Raw genomic sequence first — 22,788 nt, 5'->3', positions numbered from 1 at the left:
GCTTGCCAGCCCGCGCCGAGCGCGCGCTGTGGATGAATTCTCCAAGTGCCAGCTCGTTTCATCAGGACCGGCAACCACAAAGCCAGTGGGACATTCAAGTCTTCATCCCCCAGCCAAGGGCTAAGGACCAAAGTCTGTCCYGGCACACGCCTGGCTCCCACGTGCAGCTGAACTGACCCAAAGTGATGTCCGGTGGGAATGTTGTCCCAGTTCCCTTCTACTTTAATGAAGCCCCCTCTGAAGTCATTGCAAAATGCCTTTGGCCTTGAGTTACTCCCAGGAGCAGGGGCTCTGGGGCAATCCCTGGGCCCCGGTGAAGTCAAAGCAGTGGAAGCCCTTTAGGCTTGGGAGAAATGATCTGGGACTGTGAAACTAAGCCGGAGGTAATGATTTTTTGTTCTTATGTTGGAAGGAAAGATGCACACAAGGAGCGATCACAGGAGAGTGAAGAAGGGCAAATCGTGCTCCTTGGATTAGTTACATAGTGGTCCTTCCTTAATGTAGACACTTTCAGGAGTAAAGACTACAGGCTGCTAAATGCAGGCCTTATCTTCAGGGAGGCTTTCAAGGATTTGCCATCAATTTGACTGAGTGGCACCTTTTTTCATGTATTKACACTCTTCTCAGCAAGCCATCAAAATGGGGCAACTATAGGGAAGCTATTTTTCAAGCACGTTTTCAGCCTTAAAGCTGAATGTCTTTATTTTAGGTGGTTTCATGATATTGTCTTTGTATCTGGTTTTAAGTGTTAATTGTTTGCAGGTCAATAATTTCATTTCCTTCCATAGACAATACAGCTCTCTCGGTGCCAAAGGCGCCTTTAAAAGTGTCCTCAGATGCTGCCTGCAGCCAGCCAGGAGCATCTTGTATTTTTTAAGTCGAGAGAATTTGTATTCTTTCCTGTCCAAAAAAAGAAAATCCAAAGGCTCTAGATTCAGTGGAAATGGGAAAGGGCAAAGAATGTCTAATCCAGCAAGATTTAGTACCTTAACAGAATTAACACATAAGACCTGTTGAGTAGCACGCAAGGGCTAGTCATGGATGTGCTGGTGAGGGAAGAGGCAGGAGCAGTCCTGGCAAGTCTCTGTTTTTCAGAGAAAAGGCAGCCTTCCTTCATGATCCTACCTTATTTTTTATTTTAATTTTCATGAAAGAGCAAAATTAAAAGTAAAATTGAAAGTAAAATAAAATTCTCATGCGTACATGAGAACAATCCACAACTTTTGCAGGGGGTGGACAAGCCGCCTTACATTTCTGGGACAGACTTTTCCATTTTTCTGTCTCCTGTATGTTGGTTCTTCCTCTGTCTTCAGGCACAGAATCCTTGTGGTTACCAAAGTCTGGTGTTAGAAAGCTCTGAGTGTGATTTACCAATCTGTCGTGTTTGACTTTACCCTCCAGAAGCTTGTTTAACATGCAGTGGTTTCAAAAGGGACAATTCCCTTGGCAATATCATAGTCTTACAAGATCATAGTAATCACTTTGTTTTGACAAATGGAAAAAAAAAACCATCCAGGATAAAAATAAAACCCTACTAAGTATGTAAACAAGCTGCTAATCCCAAAATTACATACCTGATTATATATGCATGCACAAGGTAAAAAAAAGAATTAAGATAAGGCCTGCAGTTAGCAATCAGCTCTGAAAAAAAATATTTACCTACCTGAGGAATAAAAGAAAAAGAAAATGCATGACTTTAGTGCAGTCTATTAATTTACTATGTGCTAGTATAAAAGGCAAAGGAAATAGGATATAACCTCTGTGTACTTGAATTTACTTCCTTCCATTGTAGCATGTTCTTACTTTAAGTGGGATTACCCTGGTCTTAAAATGAATTTTAAAACTGACGCTTGTTCTCTTTTTTTGCCTTCTCCCCAACATGAAAGCAAGGCAATCTAAACAGGCCCAGATTGCTCAGCAGAGCGGGCAGAGCCTGGTCGKACTGCAGCTCCCAACCTCTTTCCCCAACAGCAGGGACCTTATCTTGTCAATGTAGGCTCAAGAGCAATTCATCCTTGCTGCGTCAGACCCGCATGACAGTGATTGAAGGAAGCAAAAAGCATCCTGGAATGGGCCTTTCTCTTTAACACAAAAACTGTAAATAATTGCACTAAAACATAAAAAGTCTYCTTTGGCCAAAAGCACCGTTGAGGAATGAGCTAACAGCTGCACATTTTTACTTGCTGAACATGAAATGAACCCAACATTGAGCCTAATAGGAGGGAATCAATGGACTGTTGCCTTGCTCCATACTCCTCCAAAGACTTTTGAACTGGAACAGAATTCATTTTAATGAGCATCCAACATCTGGAGAAGCCCCTTAAGAGCTGCAGAAAGCCAAGTTAAAAAAAAGAAAAAAAAAGAAAGAAAAAAAGGCAAAAATACCAAATCTCTACTGAGAAAACACCAGCAAGAAGAGAGGAAAAGAGAATCTTCAATTCATATAAATATGTTTTGGTATTAAGAGTGAATTACTTCGTGATTTGCAGTGAGACAGATTTACTTTAAAACAATTTACTTCTAAACAATRGGTCCACCCATAATTCATAATAAATTTTTGGGCCATGTCCAAGTAGCAATTTTTCTAATGGCTTAGAGGAAGGGAGCTCTACCCTCCCTGCAGGAGCACAGCTCTGCCTTCCGACAGAGCAGTAAACAGCCGTGAGGAAAAACACTYCAAATCTCTCGAGGGCTTTTCTTGCTGCCTCCTTTCTGCTTCCCGCTCAGTTTTCAAAAATTGGCTGCAGAGCTTTTCTGTCTGGAAAGTTGAAGGAACGGAGAGCTCCTGCAACTGTATTTTACTGCTCCTATTGCTTATGCAGCAGGTGGCTAATGGAGCAAGAGCTCCAGCTAGACCGTCTCGGGGCACTTGCAGACATCCACAGCCCTTTTTAACTCACAGATAGGTAGGCAGACATCTGTGTCATATGTATGTATATGACACTGTATTCAYATATATACATAAATATGCACACATGCACGTGTRTGAGACTTTTGGCCCCAGTTCACGGGCAATTTCAATCAGGCCCCCAAAAAGCCAAAAAGCCTGGATCTGTTATTTTACCTCCGTGGTCAGTGCAGGTGCGGGAGCACGCAGGGAACGCTGTCTGCAGGATGCTGCTTTGGGAAGGGGCGACTGGCAGGATTTCACAGGCTCCTCGTTTTTATCATCCAGACCTTGTCTGCACCGTTATGGCCTGAAGAAGAACCAGCTGTCTGCCCCAATGATCCTTCTATTTTGTGATGGCTGAAGGGCCTGATAATGATGAAATACTCAAAGGATCCCGTCTGCGTTTTCTTTTCCTCTTTGGAATTAAGAATAAATAAACAGATAGTGACAGCTAGATAGACAAACACAGAAATAGGAGAAGGGTTGCAGGGAAGAGAAATAAGATTTTCTGAAGAGTTTTCCTTCTCTGCTTGCTATGATTTTAATAAACTGTGACCCCATTAAAACCACCACTTCATACACTTCTGTAATCAGTTCCTTTTTTTGTAATTGTGCCAGCGTTGTATCCACTGTATCTGAGCCCCTGCCAGGGAAATATGGCTATGCTTCAAGAAGCACTATTTTTCAAAGCTTTGCCCTGAACTCTCTGGCTCATGTCCGCAAATTTGAGGGACAAATGTCTCTGAAAAGAGCGGTCTGCAGCACTTTCCAACCCCTCGCTCCTACATGACTCTTCTGCAGTTGTACAAAGGCCAACAAACATCAAATGAGACACATCGAGCGAAGCCAAATAATTCAGACTAAACTGATCAAGTTTACCCACTCAGTGCAAGATGTTTTCAGTTCATAAGATCTTTTTTCTTTTGTAGGCTAATTAAAACAGCTTGACTAAGACTTACTGAAATATTATGTTCCTTGCCACTCAAAAACTGTATGAGCCAACGCCAGCACTCCTCCCTGTTTGCTTTTAAAGCCATATGCACAAGTTTGAAACCTGCTTAAGGTATCCACAGCTGCTTCCAATATTTGGACCGTTAAATTCTCTTCTTCCTCCCTAACTGAGTTTCTCAGGAGCCTGCCAAATAGTTAATTTTGTTTTGTTTTTTTGGCCTCTTCCGTAATGCCGCCCTATTCAAACGCAGGAACTGTGTGACTGCACCACTACAACATGAATTTCTAAGTTCAAAATCCAGTGGTTGTCCAGGAAAGCTTCTCTTTGCCTGGCTAGCTAAGCAACGTTTTTTTTCAGGATTGCACTGTGCAAAACCTTTACCATGTGTAGGCAGAATAATGAATACTCAAACACTRTTTATCTAGGTTTGAAAAGCCAGAAATAAACCCCCTATTTGGCTTTTTAGGTTCATTCTAGTGAACAGAAAATATAAATCAAGCAGTTTTGTCTAACCTTTTTTTTTCTGCCTCACTTGTCCTGTCTGGGTTTCAGGCTCCTTAAGGAATTGGCTATTGATTTGAACATATATAAAAGAAAGAATGAGGCTTCCAGGTTAGTGTTATAAACTTTGCAGATAAGAATTTTCTCTTGTTACGACTCTGGAAAATATTCTACTTTCCACRAGCCAGATACTTTCTTAACTTTTATGAAGTCTAGCCACATTTAGTTCGTGAGTTATACCTCAACAAAGATCTTCCAGATTCACACCAAAATTAAAAATACATGAAGACTTTGATAGATATTTCCAAGAAAGCCAATAAACAGCAAGCTTATAACAAACCATCTGAGGGGGAAGGTAGAAAGAAACCGAACCGCAAAAGCTGTGGAGATTATGTATATGAATAATATATATTCATATGGCTATACAGATACGTACACTTCTCCATATATAGTATGGGTACTGTGTACTGACTGCCTGCTGATGAGGGAGAAGGAAAACAGAGCATTTCTTTCTCCTTAACACACAGACTGCTCTGACACTAGGTTTTAAATTGACTTCCTAACACATTAAGATCATGGTATTATGTTCCATTCGTGCACATACCTAATAGCTTCTGCACGTGCTGACTAATCTGAACCAAACCTGAGAGAAAGCCAAAGGTCTCAAAGATTTTCAATTTTGACCTGCACAGACAACACGTTTTATAAAAATGAAGCATTATTGGAGGGACTATGACAGTGGAATAACACAGATGAGGAATGGGGAAAATGTTCCCGAATTCTAGCTACCTTTAGAAACCACAGAAATACTTCATGAGCTTTGTAAAACCTCAAGCTCCTCCTGGCTTAAGTATCCTCAGATAAGATAGTGTTTAGCTGAAACTGCATTTTAAACATGTACATTAAAAGCATATTCCCCTATTACTGCTTTTAAAATGGAACACAGCTGATGTTGCTACTGCTGTTATTCCGAATGGAGTCAGCAAACAGACACCGGCCAGGTATCTGGGAAATTAATGGGAAATCAAAGAAACYAGGGATTATTTTTTGTAAATTTTGGTAAATTTTTCATGGTACATTTTGGAGGAGAGCCTTTGCTGTGAGGTTTAAAGAAACACAGAGGGTACACAGATGCAGTGGAAGAGATGACTGTATTTCCCTGATTAGTTAGATCCTGGTGTCACCAGCAGGATGGAAAGGCTGTGCTCCCTCTCCTATGTACCCTCATAAACATGCCTCAAATCCAGGATGTGCTGCTGCAACAGCAGGACAAACAGGGCACAGGAAAAGGTGATTAAGCTGCCCCATGCACTCAGGAAAGCACCCAGCCAATTCCATCCCTCACGTGGGAAGAGGCGGGTTGCTGTATTTAATCCAATTACTGCCGGATAGGCAATGGATGTGGCCCAAGGTAAGGGATGTCTTTGGAGCCGCTGTGCCTGTGGACCATGAGCCTGATGTTGTGCCCTGCAAGCGGGGCTGCAGGGCTCAGGGCTCGGCAGACGGGAACCCACGTTGCCCTTCGGGAAGGACGTGTGGATGTGAAAGTGTCTCGTGGTGATTCAGACGCGCTGCACGTGGCATCTGGAAGGTGAGACCGGGCCTGAGAGAACGTGGGCTCCTTCCCTGCTTTCTCCGCTCCTCCCTCTCGAGGCGCTGGGAAGAAAAGCCCTCTTTAAACGGGAACAGTAAACGCGTTGGCCGCGGCGCCCGTGCAGTGGAAGGGGCGCGTGTGGCGCCGCGCCGGGGCCAGGCCTCAATGCGCGCTTTGTCGGGGCCYGCGCGCTGCCGCCGCAGCCCTGGCGCGCCGAGGCGCAGCTGGAGGCGGCTTTTGTCCCGCGCATCCCTCCCTGAACAACGCCGGGCACGTCCCGCGGAGCGCCGGGGGACACAGCGGCTCTCAGAGGCGGCTCAGCTGTGACCGCGGCCCCGCTGTGCGGGGTCTCCCCCGCTCCGCGTCCCCTCCGAGCGTCTGCCGAGAGCGGGCGACAGCACGGCCAGGAGAAGTCAATACTGACATATTTGGGCGGCAGCAGCAACAGGGATCAAAAGATCTGCTCAGCCCTGAGTGGCTCCCCTCTCTCCTCGCTTATTTTCGGCTTGCTTTCTCACAACAGTTTCTTCAGAGCAGACCCCAGGTTGCTCTCCCTTTCCTTTGGCATTTAGCATCACCAGGTCCTGCTCCTCACCTGAGTGTTCGCACTCCACAGCTGGCAAGTTGTAGGAGCAGCAGAAAATGTCGGCTTTATTTGCTAATTTAACACTTGTCTACACTAGGGTACATTTCTATGTGAGCCACTGTCATATTTATTATCGTAAAGCTAGAAAATATTCCTTGAAAGAGGTCCTTTAGCCTTAAAAAGGTGGTTTAGAAGAACCATAATGTAAAGTCCTTCCAAAGACATGATAACAGAATAATTAAATATTCTGTTATACAATAAAACAAGAACTTCTAAGAATAAGCCGTGATGTATGACAGCTGTAGCACAAACTGTCACAGTGCACTGAAGGGCAGAACATCCCAGGCTGGACATGAGTGTCCAGCTCTGGTGGACCTGGAAAAGGCACCGAGTTCAGCTTGCTGTGATTCCACCCAAGCTTGGGAGCTCTTAAGAGGTTACAAGAGATGTAACATCTCAAGGGTGACAGGCCAGGAAAGCTATTTAAATTATTAATATAATCAAACCTGATAAATGATTCCCTTAGAATCACAGCAGAATTTTGGGGCACATAAGATTATTTCAGATTCAACTCTTCAGTAATAGTTTGACTGCACTGAATGGGAGTGTAAATAATCCTCGAGAGAGAGAGAGACGCAGCATGAGCTGCTTCAAGTACAATACTTAAGAGCAAAAAGCCCGCATTTATTGTACCTAGCTGTAGGTACCATCTTGGGAACTGAACTGCCACATATCCTCCCAGGACACAACCGAGAGAAAGGAACATGCTGGGAGTGATTCAAGTTYGGGGACATCTTTGGAAGTGCCCCTCTGCTCAGATCTCGCTTCTTTAAGTTTGTGAGCAGTTTCTGGACCAGCATCACCATCCTCTTTAGAGAGACTGTCACAGCAAATGGAGAAGGAGGGAAGTCTCGCTCTGGCCCCTGAATGCAAGTGCTGCACAGAGCCACAGTGAGCAGCCGTGCTCTTAGTGCAATAGGGAACTTTCAATTCATGTGCAAATACGTTGATTTCCCACCTCCTTGTTAATAATTTCTCCTTGCTTTTACTCACCATGTTTACGTGTGTATAAACACCACTAGACTGCCAGATATTCTGTAAACTAATGCATTGTAACAGTCATGGCTAATGATCCATTTCACTACCTCTGCTATCTCTGTGGCACAGCACAGAAATACAGCTCTATGAATATACCAAAGCAGAACCTTGCACGCTCATCAAGATCTCTCAGTTTCGTATGTAACTGGCTCATCGCAGTTTTATTTTTTGCATGCTCATCACTCCTCTCCACCACTCTCCAGGTACTTTTTGTAAGTTTATCTCCCCAGTCTATTCTAAGAATCAGAAAAGGACATCCCCCTGATTGATAGAACAACAACCACATCTATCACTCAAAAGATTCGGCTCAAAAAGATTCAAATAACTTACCTTGGAACACCAGTGCACGACCTTTAATAATAACTTAATAATAAGAAAAAGTGTATGGGAAGAGAGTATCTCCCCTAATAAAAGCTCAACTCTACGCTAAGTTTATGCTCAACTAATTTGGGGCACCTTAAAGTTAGGTGCTTCACTTAGACTAGATGATCCAGCTCCCCTTAATTAAGGCACAGACGCAGATGCCTCCAGAGGGTGAGTCAGGACGTGAACCTCCCAGAGCCCTGTAAGGAAGGGCCCTCAGGGGGCATCTGGCTCTGTCATTTGACTGCAGCAGAAAGCCAACGAGCTCAGACGAGGCCCCAGCCTTTTAATTAGCTGTAATGGGGTCAGATGAATTTGCTGTGGGCTCCGCACAGTCTCTGGGAATACCTGGACGCCGACCTGCGGCCTGTGTGTTGCCTGGTCTCAGAGGGCAGCAAATGAGCCCTGCACCCCGTCCAACAGCTCATTTAGCAGCTCTCACTAACACTGCATCGGGTTTCCAAACATGCAAGCGTTGCAAGACAGAGGTCACAACTTTCCCTCCAACAGGCTTTGCACTAACCTCCCTGCTCTAGGTTGATAGGGCATTTTGCCAATCCGTGATACAAAGAAATAGCCAGTGCTCTTGAACTTTCCTGAGGTTTTTCATTGGCTTTAAGACATTTACAAGCAGGAAAAACTTCAACCCCCTGCACTCCACATTCTGCACATCCTGACTACTCATAGTCAGGATACTTGAGGCTGACTTGACAGCAGTGAGGTGTCAGGACATAATGTTATGAAATCTGAAAGCAACGTTTTATTAAAGAAATCAGACTTCTCAAAATAACGGCCTATATGGGTAGGTATTTGGTTACGTACACAGGGCATGGACATATTTGGTATGTATAACAAGACAGAGAAGGCAAATGCAGGAACAAGGACCGCGAGCAGGATTTTACTGTGGCCATTTCTACTGCTGAAAGTCATTTGCGGGCAGGACAGAGCGAGCCTCAGTTTTAATCCCGGGAGGCACGAACGTGAGCAGTTCCCTGTGCAGGATTTACGAGCTGCTTTGCTTATCAGCGTTCCCTCGCAGCCGGGCTGGCCACGCTCTGCTCCCAGGGCTCGGGAGCACTCGAGTCCAGCGAGGAGCCGGCCACGGGAATCACGTTTCTGCTGGAAACCCACTACGATAGCAGACACAATGAATTCCCAACCAGGAAAGCAACAAGGACAACTACACTTTCTTTAAATATTGGTTCTATCCTATTTGTCTTCTAACAGACAACATAAAAAAAGAAAACAATGTATTATTTTTTCCTGTGCTTAGCTTTCATAAAACATTGCATTCTGAATGCTGTCAGCACACACAGAAGTCCATTTTTCCCTTGGCATTCACAGCTTCCTTGAATGACAGTCTCAGATTACCTGGTTATCAGAAAACCCCGGTCATCTGGCAGCGAATGGGCCAGGACCACAAAGCCACCTAACCCAGCCCAAGAGGAGCCCTTTGTCCAGGCCTGCAAGGCACTGCTTTTCCTTGCCAGGCTCTCAGTGCCCTGCATTGTGCTAGGGAGCCTGGCACAGGCCCAAGCTCTGCACTTGAGTGCCAAGGTGCCCGGAGGATGAAGTTGAGCTCAGGTTGGGCTGTGGTAGTAAAAATAATGGGTACACAAGGGGTGCAACTCAAGCACTCAGGCACCCAGGGGACAGTGCAACGATACATCTGCTGACAGATAACCTGATTTCTCCCTCTTTCCTGCATTAGCAGTAGCAGCTTCTGTCCAAGTTCCCCTAAAAAACCTCTTTATATGAAGCCTGGTAGGGATGTGAATCAAATTTCTCAAAAGAGAACTTCACTCTAYAGCAATGCCTAACGTAGCATGCAATAACAGCACGAACCTCTTGAGTCTGGAAGAAATCTGTGTGTAGAGATTTTAATCATATATCTTATTGGATTTTAGATTTTGACTGTGAAGCGATACAAACCTTCAGAGTATGGAAATCTTTAAAYAACTGCTAAGAGAAAAAAAGGCACCAGCCTGCATGCAAGTGGAGATACTGGGGTAATCTCTCAAATGAAAAGGAACTGAGATGTCATGTTACTTCACACAGTCCTTAAATCACCACGCATCAAATGTTAGTTGAAATATKATCATTTTTAAAGCCTAATCAACAGTCAGAAGCAGATGTAGAAGATGGAGCTGTTACTTAGATTATCTTGTTTTATAACAAAAAAATCTATCTGTATATTMCGGTTAAAATGTTTAACTATCAAAAAAAAAAAAAAATGTTGTATAATCACACAGCCAGGAAAAGAACTACAGAAATCAAACCAAGACCCAAGACACGGTCATGGTTTCAGAAAATAGCTATTTCTTACACTTCTCGTAGTGGAAATACCTGATATCCTATTTCAAACACTTCTAAAAAATCCAAAATCTTTTATTGCTCTGGAAATGGTAGCAATATCTATGTGTTTTTCAGAGGAAATAAGTTGCATACTTCCTACTGCCTACTCACAGAGCTTTGCAGGAAATGGACTGTGTTGTAGCCCAGGTCTGATAATACAGCAAATAATCCATCATGCAAAATCCATTCCTTGAATATTCAACTGGCTTATAGTTTGGCCGAGATACATTAGTATTTCCATCCAATGAATCAGGGTAAAATAATTGCTTGTCATAACAAAGACATGAATCAGAGGTTACTGTCTGCAAAGGCCTTTGAGATCCTTAAAGCCACATGTGAAAACTGCTGTTGAAAATTCTGACCTCATTGTCACCCAAGCTGAAATTTTTAGTGGGAAGTGAAGGAAGTATTTGGGCCCTTTAGGCTGAAAAGTGACCACTGTTCCTCTTTCTTCGTTGGTATTTATATCAGTATGTCACAATGAGATCTTACAATCTCAAATTTAATRAGATCATCTCTGATGGTCAGGAGAGAAAGGTTCAAATTTTCCAGATACAAATACGTCCCTAATCCCCTCGCTTTTATGAAGTCTAAGTTCTCCGGTATCTGTTGCTGATCTGAACCTTCGTATTATATTCTTTTCTTTTGCCAAGTTCCCTTCAACTAATTTTTTTGAATGACAGTGTTTAGTCTGGCAGACTGGTACCCAGATGCTGACTCTCTCGAGCGTGGGTTGAGTTCCCTTTTTGGCTTCCCTCATGACTCTGCCCTCATTGCACCTTGTCCACAAAGTGCTGCCCCCACCACTACCACTCTCTAACTCAGAAAAATCCTGCACTGAGCCCTGGCAAGGAAGGTTTGTTCTAGTTTTCAGATATTTTGCCTACATACCCCACTCCCTCCTCCAACAGCTTCTCTTATAAACCAAAACTCGTCAAGACCATGCATTGATTAGGAGGGTTCCTAATGTCCATTGCTGCCACAGCCACAAACCCCACCTGGGCACAGAACTGCAGCAGGTTAGATCCTGCTCAGGAGCTGTCGGTATCTCAAAGTTTCAAATCTGCAAGTCGTATTTTACTCAAAAACTGCATCTGGAAATTGGGCCTGTGAACAGGGCATGTCACTGTCAAGCACTATCCCTGGCTTCTCCCCTGAGCAACCCTGCTGCTTAGGTTCCAGCTCATAATACAGACCTATACCAGGAAGGCATTCGAGCAGCTGTGTATACAATGCCTTCTACTCAGGCTTTCTAAATTACAAGTAAAAAAAAAAAATATATATATATATATATATATATATATGCGCATCGTTTCCTGTTGAACAGGAAGCTGTCAGTGCACACCACAGATGAGGTGAAATAGGTCTGCTCCAATTTTTCTTATCAGATAACATAAGAGAGAGTTATCTTTTCTAAGGTCATTCAAGGTAATGCCAGTAACATTTATAAAGCAGTTAATTAGTTCATTTCTCCAGCTTTAAGACAATTAAATGAAATAGTACTTGGCCACCAAGCAGCTTCATTCATCCCATCTTCCTCAAGAACGGAGTTCAAGGAGGCACTCGATGGAAGCCGTAGCTGAAACTGTTTCTCTGTGGCCTGTTGCAGCCTCCCAGGCTGGTCGGGGGCCGCTCTCCCTCCTGGAAACTTTGTGCAGCAAAGCCTGGCCTAGCACCCGCTGGGCTGCTCCCTCGCGGCCGGGGCGCTGAGCTGGCAGCCGGGACCACGGCAGCCTCGCCGGGCGGCTGAGGCTCCTCCCGAGCCGCTTTCCTGCTTTAATTTGTTCTTTCGCATTCTTCTCCAACGCCACTTATTTCCACTCTGGAGACAAGAGCCCTGTTTACCGCGCAGGTGCCTTGCCAGGAAATCCCACTGCGGGTGAGTAAAAGCCCCGTGCCTTGATTAAAGCCTTAGTCAGCCCGACCCAGGCCCGAGCGGGGCTGACGAGGGTGGCGAGAGGCTTCCCGCTCGCCAGGAAGCCGTCGGGCTGCAATAGCCCTGCACGAGCCCCGTGCGTCACCTCCCGACGCACAACCGGGAGCTTCCCCTGCCAAAGCTTTGGGAGTTTAACGCACGGTCAGCACCATACGCGGCCAGGTGGCTGGTCCAAGGGAGATATTTTGAAATGGAGAGCAGGAGAGAGAGCTTGACACCTACCTCTGCTCTAGTTTTTCATATTTGCTGCAGTGCTCCAACCGGGGAGTTTCACCCGGATGAAATGTGTTGTGGGAAGGGAGACGGACAGAACGGTGAAATCTGTTCCACCGCGTTAGGATCAGAGGGCCAGAGCAGTGACGGAGGCTTAATGGGAAGATAAACATAACTAAAAAGATAAGCCAGACCAAATGTCCCGCTGAAAGAAGGTTAGCACAGTACTAATAYTGTACTCGCTTCGCTTTGCTCATGTTTTATGCAGAGTTAGTACACACGTTTAGTGGCTGGCACCTTCTCAGTTTATATACCCAGAAATACTATGATCCTATGATAATACACTTGAAAATCAAGCTTCCCTTTGGTTTGCTTATTTTCCAAGTTCCCCGACTTGGTTTAAACAGAACATGCACAAGGGCCATCAGAAATCTGCACATTTTACACGAGGGAATTATCCCCTCGCATCTACCAGACAAAACACTCCACATTCCTCTTCTGAATTTTAAGCAAGTTATGCTATCTTCCAGCCAATTTTCTCGTGCCAGTAAAAACACAAGGAAAGGTTTGCGACCTTAAAAACATCACGGGCAAGTGAAGATTCGCACAAAATATTCCCCTAGCAAAGCCTGGGACTAGATAGATGCTCCCGCCTCGTCCAGCGTAATCCCCAGGCACCGGCGCTGTCAAAAGGCTTTTGTTAACGCGTGGGCTTCCTCCAAGACCACATCCTGTGAGCGGGGTCACAGCGAGACACAGAGCTGCTCTAAAGGAGCCTGCTCTGCACACACGGGTAAGGAAAAGCAGGCCCCTCCAGAAAGCAGGGGGCTGGCGGAGGGAGACCTGCGGAGCCGGGCCAGAATTAACACCTACTTCCCAAAATTAGCAAGTCTCACTTGCGGCTGATGTTCYTCTTTCTTACTGAAGGCAAGAATTGCTGCCAGAAAGAAGCTAGGCAGTGTATTCAAAGGAAGAAATTAACTCCAAAACACAACAGCTCTCCCTAGAAGGGAGCTTTTATTCTGCAGCTATTTGTTCTGTGCCGTTATATTTAATAAGCAGAAAGCCTCTCAACAGCAACACACCCGGGACTTCTGGGGGGCTTTCGTAACGCGGTGCGAGACCGCAACACATTCTGCATCTCTGACAGCCCGTGTCAGCGTGGCCGAGTGCGTGCGGATCGAAGCCATGAGGAGCAGCGGGCGTCTCGTGGCGGCCGGAGGGAAAAGTCCGACCCGAGCCTCGCCCGGAGCCGGGCCCGGCYGCTGCCGCTGCCGCCTCCGCGAGGAGAGGGCTGCAGCCCCGCGAGCCCCGCGAGCAGCGAAACTCCTCCCGTCTGCCTGTTTCGCTGGGGCCTTCGAAAGGACAAAGGATGGAGCTGTGGTTCACATGGGGCGACTGGGACTCAAGATATATATGACTTCAAATTCCTCGTGCTGCCACAAAGCCCCAGSCTGAGTGTGGGAAACTCATCCATTTTCCCCTTAATCTCCTCTCTCGCTCCGTGTTGCGGGGATAGTGTTTTCCCTTTTCTCCCACACTCTGTCTAACACAGCCATATGTCCTGTCAGGTCGAGACAAACTCTTGCTCTGCTTACACAGTACCTGTCGTGATAAGCCATCAGCCTGGTCGACGTTTCTAGGGTGAAGGTCTGGCTGAAACTCAGCAAATTTCTCCAAGAAGGACATTTTAATAAAGTTTTTACACAAGGGTGGAAGAGACGTGTTTCAGCCGAACACAACTTACATAATCTTTGTGGCAGACCTGACTCCACGGGCTGCTTTGGGATGCTCCTGTCTCCTAGRGGCAGGCTCAGAAAGTCTCTGTGGGACTTTAAAGGTTCTCAGGGCCTCGGGCAAAGTGGCTTCCCAGGACTTGTTTCTACTGACACCCGTCCTGTGCTTTTGGAAAAAAAAACAACTGAACCTGCAGTACTTGGGTGAAAAGCCCCAGGAAATGCCCATATTGCTTGATGACTTTGGGTTGCAGGCAGCCAAGCTCCCTCCAGACAGACGTGCAGGGCCCTGCAGGGCACGGCAGCTCGGGCGCCCAGAGCCCGACGGCTTCATCAGCCCTGACCAGCACCTCGGCTCAACCAGCGGCCAAGCAGCTGGAGACCCCTGGGATGGCCCCCTGCTCCCTGCACAAGGATCAGGAGTGTTCAGAAGAGAGGGAGTCCATGTGCTTTTTACACAAACCCCAGAGTGATGGAGGCTGGGCACCTTCTGCATGCAAAGCACCCCTCTCTAGCTACTAGTACTGCGGGGACGTTTTGCTGAAGCCCAGCTAAAGCCTCCCAGGGTATAACATAAGCCCATTATTTTTATCTAGAGATGGAGACCACTTATCTCCATTTATGGTCACRGAGAACAGATTACCCTGCGAGGCTGCTGCATTTACTAGCTCCGGTTGCACCGAGCGGATGCTGCTGGGTTGCTTCAGGTTCTGGAGCTCAGCTGCTTTGTGCTCATTCAGGGATCTCTTCATCCACACTTTGATGCATCCCCCCTTTTCAAGCAAGGAAAGGAGCATTTCTAATGCTCAAGAAAGGAGCATTTCTAATGAAAAAAAAAAAAAGGACTGATCAGAAAATCCCCATGCACCTTCCCTAGTGACAGATGCAATATAAAGAACAGGAGCCATCATTTTCTGCTCATGCCTCACGCCAACTCTTCCCACATAAGCTMATATGAAATACCTCGAGTTCTAAGTTCTCATTTTGTGAGCGGATTAAAACAAAAGCAGTGAAAGGCCAGACGGGGCCCTTAAGCTCAGGTTGGTAAATGCCCTCCTATGGATAATCACAATTGCAAAGTAGCCACAAAAAAGCAGCTTTCAACCCCTACCCAATACCATTTGCTGATAAGTATAAAGGTTTTAATAATTGCCTAGCTGTCTTACTGCACATTTCTCTCACCTGTATAAAAATGCGGTTAATACAGGTGATTATGAAATAAATATTTAACAGCAAAGTTGTTTCCAAGCTCATTCAGCGTAAGGCTCTTAACTCAGTTGTAAAACAGCACAGACAGATGGTGCTGGATACATAAAGCATATTAAAGGTGCTGTTATCTGTTTCATAGAGAAATAATTCAGAGCACAAGGCAAGACGCTGAAACTGCTGAGCATCCAGGCTCCCGCCAGCTGCCCGGCTTCCCATTAAACACGCTGCATCCCAGGTGTCCCTGTGCTGGTTGCAGTTTCTGGCAGCTCTTTCCGTACTCCTAAAATAATGTTGGCTACCCATCGCTAGCAGCCACTATGGGGAGAAGAAGGGAGATCTCTGGCTGCTTCTGCTCCCCTTTGTGCTGCCTTGGCCACAGCGCTAACATAAACGCGGTGCAAGGAGCACTGCCAGCCCACGAGGCAGGCGTCTCCACTGTAYTAGCACGGGGGAAAGGAAAGGTAGGACCAAATGGGGAAGCAAATTCATTTAGGCTCCCATATGCCAAGTAACTTGGTAAAGCTTGGTCCTGAGGGAGTAGGCAAAGAGTTAGCCAGGAAACTGAAAGGTCAAAGGAATGTGGGATTGCRGCAGATCCTCTGCTTGGAGCAGATCCTCTCCCCTCTGGAGAGACCTGGGGAATAATGGGAAAGGGGCATGCCAGGACACGAGTGAGTGAGTGAGTGCTGTGGAAGAGTTAGCAGAGGAAAGATGGAGATATGGAAGTGATCCATGGCACATCTCGGTGCTCCACCCATGCAGAGCAAGCAGCCACGCTCGTGCCGGGTCTGCGCGGGCCGGGGAGCCTCGTGCGACCAGCCGGGTGCCCGGGCCGGGCAGCAGCTGCCTCCCAGGCCAGCGGGTGGCAATTACCGAGGAAACACGGTTTGTGTTTGACAATTACCGAGGAAACACGGTTTGTGTTTGACAATTACCGAGGAAACACGGTTTGTGTTTGACAATTACCGAGGAAACACGGTTTGTGTTTGCGATTGACAATTAAGGAGGAAACACGGGAGGTCTCGCGCGGAACGACGCTGCGAAACGGGCCTCACGGGTCCCACGCACGGTGGGAACCTCCTCGCGTCACAGCCCTCCCTATTTAACCTCCCCATGTGCCACCCACATGAAGCTGCATTCCAGGTCACCTCAGTGTCCCGGGACAACTGTTGTAGACCCCATTCTTGCCCCCATGTTCACCTGCTAGAGCCCCTCTGCTCTTCTCTGTTCTTCTTTACTGAACATGTCCCAGCCCTACTGCTSAACAGGTAAGAAAAGCCACCAGGGCCTCTTTCTTCAGGTTGGCTCACCTCTTCCTTTGGAACATCTTTCAGGAGGCCCTGGAGCAGATCCCAAGTTTTCRGAGTTCCCCTGAGATCCTTCTTGCTCAAATTAGGCTGCTTAATGACGAACTYGGTGGGGCTGGACCTTTCCAAGAGAAATCAGATTACGACCCAGGCCTCCTCTGGAGGCCAGTACTTGTGTCTTAGAAGAATTTTAATGTAAACCCTAAAAATCGCAGCATTTAGAGATACATAGACTGAATCAGCTCGTAGGGCCTGACTAACACTTTCCAGTAAGGAATAATGATATGAAAAAAAGTTTCAGTCATGACAGAAAGACCTGATTAGTGGATACAGAGAAAAATTAGTCATAGGCAGAGGCCTGTAAGCATGTCTGCCAACAGGAAGGAAGAGGCAGATAAAGCAGACAGCAGGAGGCAGATAGCATGGACAAAGAGAAACTGAAAAAAAAAGAAGAGAAAAAAGAAGATAATATGACAGTACAGGAATGAATGAACTCAGGAAAGAAGGCTCAAATCGTATCATTGGAGGCAGATACCCAAAAGGGTAAAATTAATATATCAGATTCAGCTCGGAGACTCTGTTTGCAAGCGTAAGTGATGCTGAAGATGAGTTTGGTGATGGGAGGAAAAGCCTTGGGAAGGCCTTGGGAACAGGCAAAGGGGCCGGCCAGGAGCAGTCGAGTCACTGCAGTGCAGACAGCTATCTCTCTGGGGCCCAAAAATTGTTCTGGCAAATTAATTCTTCCTACATTCCTTCAGTTTTAATCCATTGCTTAGATAGCAATGGATTTACATCTATTTAGATCCATTGCTTAACTAGCAATGAATTTGGATTTTAGAGGATCACTTGATAGCTTTTTTTGGTTCCATAACACAGGACAGCCTACCCTAATCTGAGCATTTTGCTCTCATTAATTTAGCACGGAATACAAAATCAGGAATACAATCCAGTGGCACAGGAGTGTAAATTATACTATACCCCCAGTTAGATAAATGCTTCAGAAGACAATGGCATTTTCAGGCATGGGTTTGGATAAAACCAAACTGTGGCCCCGCTGAATAGCGAAACTGTCTGTTCCAAGGAGAGCAAGCATTTCACCTCCTGAATCCAGCAGCTGGATTCCTTTCCTGTGTACATATATAGGAATAAACTTTTGTCTATATGATACTCAGGGAAGAAGAATGTGCTCTGAAGGCCTGCGTTCAAATATTTTGCATGACTATTCACATCATAAGTGTTTGTGCAGTCAGTTTAAATATCCGTGGGCCAAGCAAGAAAGCAGATGGATCTGTATGTGAATTAGGTACTGACATACAAATTAAGAGAATACCCAACCAACAGATCAGCATTTGTGAACAAAGTGTATTGGAATAAACCACACATAGAATGACTTAAATCATTAATAATTGAATGACTAAATTATATACTTACTATTTTTTTTTCCTAAGTTTAACTATGTTCTATTCAATGAAGTAAAAAAAAAAGGCTGAATATAAATACAGAATCCCAGAATGGTTGGGGTTGGAAGGGACCTCTGGAGATCATCCAGTCCAACTCCCTGCTCCAGCAGGGACACCCAGAGCACGGGGCACAGGGCGGCATCCAGGCAGGTTGGGAAGATCTCCAGAGAAGGAGACTCCACAGCCTCCCTGGGCAGCCTGTGCCAGGGCTCTGGCACCCTCACAGGGAAGAAGTTCCTCCTCACGTGGAGATGGAACTGCCTGTGTTGCAATTTGCACCCATTACCCCTTGTCCTGTCACTGGGCACTGCTGAGAAGAGCTTGGCCCCTTCCTCCCTACGTTCTCCCTCCATGAACTTATACATGTTAATAATATCCCCTCATAACACCTCACAAACTTACCCTGCCACTGTTTTTATTAAAACACAATATTTCTTAAGAGTGCATGTGCAAGCACAGAAAATCATGTTGGGGACGGGGGGGAAGCATCTAGGGAAACGAGCCCTGATTTTTGCAGCTGTATCCCTGGCCAGCCCTGGCAGTGTGGAATGTGTGAGAGAGCCAGCTCTGGTGTCAGAAGTCCCCAACAATCAGGTGTAGTGAAACCGAAGGCCATAGAGGAAGCAGCTGGGTGGCCATGACCTACTGCATTGACACATCTGATCCAAATTTATCTTGGACCCCTCCACCCGTACAGATAGCTACAGGACGTGTCACAGAGTGTGTCCATCTCGGGACCTTCCAGGCAGGATGGGAAAGCTGGTGATACACAGTGCAGCATATGTAAAATACCAAAGAAAGCAAAAGTTAAAGCCTGTAATGCAGCAGCCAAGGGCGAATGCTAACCACATGAATAGCTCATATGTTCCATTGTGTTTTGCAGATATAAATTAATCATTTTTCCCTCAAAACTAAGAGCTGCCGTATACACAGTCATATAGCATAAACATGCAAGCACTGTACCATAGAGGCAGATTTCACTCTCATTTGGAAACTCTGACTAGGTATTCATTAGGTTTTGATTCAAGGACATTTATCTGGTTGCAGCTATAATGATAACAGTCCTGACATACAGCATCATACACCACCAAGCCACGTAGGAATATCAATATTAATCATATTTGATGAATACTTTTGCTATCCAAAAAACAAAAATTCAACAGAAGTTCCACTGAAGGCAGCATTCACAAGAGGTCACGCTCTGGGGCAGGGTGATGTGTGATGCTGAATTTGCATCTGGTCAGCAAATCTGAAGGGACATTAACTCCCTGAAAAAAAAAACAAAGCCTGTGCTTAGAGCTGCACCTTATATAATTACTACATATTACTGAGGCGGCTACCAGATGCTGGCAAACAGAGAGGGATGGATCTCCATTAGGGATGAAGGAAAACTTCGTTCAGTAGTTCTAGGTAGGTATTTTGAAGTTTGTTGGCAACAAAACAAAAAAAAATTAAAAAAAAAAAAAGATTTTTCAGTCATATCCATGTGCTTTATAACCCAAGCTACACTAGCAAAAGGATTTCATTGAACTTTCTTAAAAGGTGACTAGAAGATCATTCCTCAGAAGAATGTCTGGAAGAAACCTGGGCAAAGAACAACCATTAAACTTTACTGGGAATGTGAGATTTGTAATGGGCACTTTCAGAAATTGCTAAGTTTTTTGCTGCTAAGGACTTCTGTTAATCCACTAGGACTTATTTATTCAGGATGCCAGATGAGGTTTTCAGGGCATCACGTGCACACACTGGCCTTAATGTTGAAGAAACACCTTTGAAAGAGCTCGGCTGTTTCCGCTGAGAACAGAATAGCTAATTGGTACTTTTTTTCCTTAAAAGCAGTCCCTGAGATTAGAAGTACTGCCAGAACCATGAAGCATGCAATGCCAAGCTCAGTCCTGTTTGTGTTCACCTGTTCCATGATTTACTGGGACCTCAGGAGTGCTATAAGTGGAAGGATACGCACCATGTGAGATGAACTGATTCCCACTAGGTTTCATACGAAGCACTAACAGTTCCTGAGTGGTTTAGCTGCTGAAGCAAGATGCACTGCCTGTCTCTGAGGGGGCACTGTAACCCGAATTCTCTTTTTCTGAAAGTAGTAATTGCAAAACTCAAACACTTTTCACGTAGTATCCATTAAAGCACAGCATTAAGAATATCTTCTATGCTTAAAAAGCAACTTAGCAGGAATGTATTACGATTGTAGGTATCCAACGTGCTTTTCTTGCACTGTGGTCTAAAGTTTTATTATTGTATTTAATTGCACTCATGTCATAGGAAAGGGCTGCTCATCTCCTGTGGTAAGCAAGAGATGAGCAGTCTGCTCACTCCTTGTGCTTCTGCACAGCCTCGCTGAGGGCACCACTGCATCATCTCGTGGAAAACAGGGAGAGGTGATACAGAAAACTCCAAAAGCAAGATTAAGCAAATGACATGACCAAAATCCCATGGGAAATATGTGGTCGGGTTTAAAAAGCAAACCAAATGTTGAGGATCCCAACCCTCTCCTTCAACCACAAAACCAGCTTTCCTCACTGATACTGAGCTAACCCAGCGACTAAAGGCAACAGACAACCAAGTCCATATATTATGCACATCTTGCCACTGGAACAGCCCTGATGACACTCAAGTGTCCTTAAACTGAACACGAAGCAACGACAACTCTATGTTTAATCACAGCACAGCAATAACTTCCACAAAGCAAAAGCCCTAGAAGAGCAAAGGAAAGCAACTTCACGTAACACTGCGTGCTGAAGTGGTTAAACCACATATGTGGCCGTAACGCACTGCAAGAGCTACGGAAACACCATCCGCTGACAGGAATACTCACGCTCCAGCCTGGGAAGTGTGTTCGGCTGCAGCAAGAAGACGGGCAGAAACCTGGGCTTGAGCGCCTCAATTAGCAGGTAAGGCTCAAAAGGAAGACCCCATAACAGAAGGAAAAATAAAACCCCAAAGCAGTCTGAAAAAATGATGGCATCCTGCTTCAGGCAAACTTAAAATAAAGCAATCACACTGAATCACAGCTTGGGGGTGGGGAGCAGGAAGAAGTTGCTTTGCCAAAGAGAAAATAAAAACACAGGTACTTTTCATTGAGGAGCTGCTTTTCTGGTTCAGCAGTTGTGCAGCAAGCACAGCCAGAACGTTGGAAAAGTGAAAAGAAAAAAATAATTAGTTGTTTTTATTTCAAAAGAACCTCCCCGTGGGAATAGGTGTGGGCGTGAGAGCTCTTTTAAAACTCCATAATATCTCATGAAGCAGCCAAGATAGTGGTTTTTTTAAGTGCTGTCATGTCCCTGCTCAGCTTCTTGGGAGCCGGGAAGCTTTTCGCTTTCCTACGTGTGGGTCTAGTGATCCTTATCAAAACGCTCCCGCCAGCACCGTCACGCCAACGTCCAGACCCAGCTCGGTTATTCACACGGCCACGCTGAGCAGAGCCAAATCAGAGGGCGACAGAAATAAATAAATTGTTATTCACCCAGTCACACTCCATTTACACCCCATTCAGCAACTTACTAGCAGATGTTTTACATATATATATATATATATATATATATTTTTTTTTTCTTGGCAAATGAGCCCTGTTGAGAAGCAAGTCACTCACCTTGCTGTCCTCCACCTCCTGGGTCTTGCGCGGCAGGGCTCCTGGCTCGGCGAAGTCGCAGGTGGAGCTGAGCGCCAGCTGGCAGGAGAGCACGGAGCCGTGGGCGCCCGCCAGCTCCAGCGCCCGGGCCGGCGCGCTCAGGCTCGCCACGGGCATGGGCCGGGCGCTGTGCACCGGCCTGGAGCCCCCGGCCGGCGGCCGCAGCTTGGAGGCCACCCCGAGCACGGGCATGGCCGCTCGGCGGGGAGCTCCGTGCCGCCGGCCGCGCTTGGGCTCCAGCGGGGCGGCCACGGGGGCTTCAGGCGGGAGGAGCGCTCATCCCTCAGCGAGCAGGAGGAGCGCTCATCCCTCAGGAGGCAGGAGGGCTCATCCCTCAGCAAGCAGGAGGGCTCATCCCTCAGGAGGCAGGAGGGCTCATCCCTCAGCAAGCAGGAGCGCTCACCCCTCAGTGGGCAGGAGGGCTCATCCCTGAGCAGGCAGGAGGAGCGCTCATCCCTCAGCGGGCAGGAGGGCTCATCCCTCAGGAGGCAGGAGGAGCGCTCATCCCTCAGGAGGCAGGAGGAGCGCTCATCCCTCAGCACCGTCCCGCCACGCTCCCGCGGGGGCGGCTCGTGGCGCGGCCGAGCTGCCGCCTCATGGCTGGCAACATGGCTGGCCCAACGCTCCTCAGCGGCGCGAGCTCCACTCCAAGGTACGGAGCGGAGCCGAGCGGAGCCGCCCGCCCGCGACTACAGGGATCGTAAATCCACGCTGTCGCCTTCCCCCTCCCGGCGCTGCGGGTCCGCGCGCGAGCGCGAGAGCAGGCGAAGCCTCCGCGCCCTCCAACTGTCAAAACAGCCCCGGGACCGCAACAGTGGAAGCGGAGACCTCTTCCTGGCTACATAAATAAGCAGCCCACATCTTAGGAAAAAAAAAACACACACTCTTTTTTTTCTGTTTTTTTTTTTTTTTTTTTTTTTTAAAAAAAAGGGGGGAGCATTTTTT

The 22,788-nt window shown here is 46.5% G+C and overlaps 1 protein-coding gene across 2 annotated transcripts in view; it reads right to left on the bottom strand.

Moving 5' to 3' along the window:
* NAV3 (neuron navigator 3) overlaps positions 1-22,035 on the bottom strand; it is a 247,832-nt gene extending 225,797 nt beyond the window's left edge. For both annotated transcript variants that reach the window (XM_026040972.1, XM_026040973.1), the window contains exon 1: positions 21,805-22,035. In XM_026040972.1, the coding sequence (XP_025896757.1) occupies positions 21,805-22,035 (231 nt within the window). The remainder of the gene's footprint in view (positions 1-21,804) is intronic.
* Positions 22,036-22,788: the final 753 nt, after the last annotated feature.

This window comes from Nothoprocta perdicaria, unplaced genomic scaffold, assembly GCF_003342845.1.
Source record: "Nothoprocta perdicaria isolate Ctin4 unplaced genomic scaffold, notPer1 scaffold_272, whole genome shotgun sequence".
NCBI classification, from domain to species: domain Eukaryota; kingdom Metazoa; phylum Chordata; class Aves; order Tinamiformes; family Tinamidae; genus Nothoprocta; species Nothoprocta perdicaria.
The sequence above is the reverse complement of the archived record's forward strand: the minus strand, read 5'-3'. Positions and strand labels throughout refer to the sequence as shown.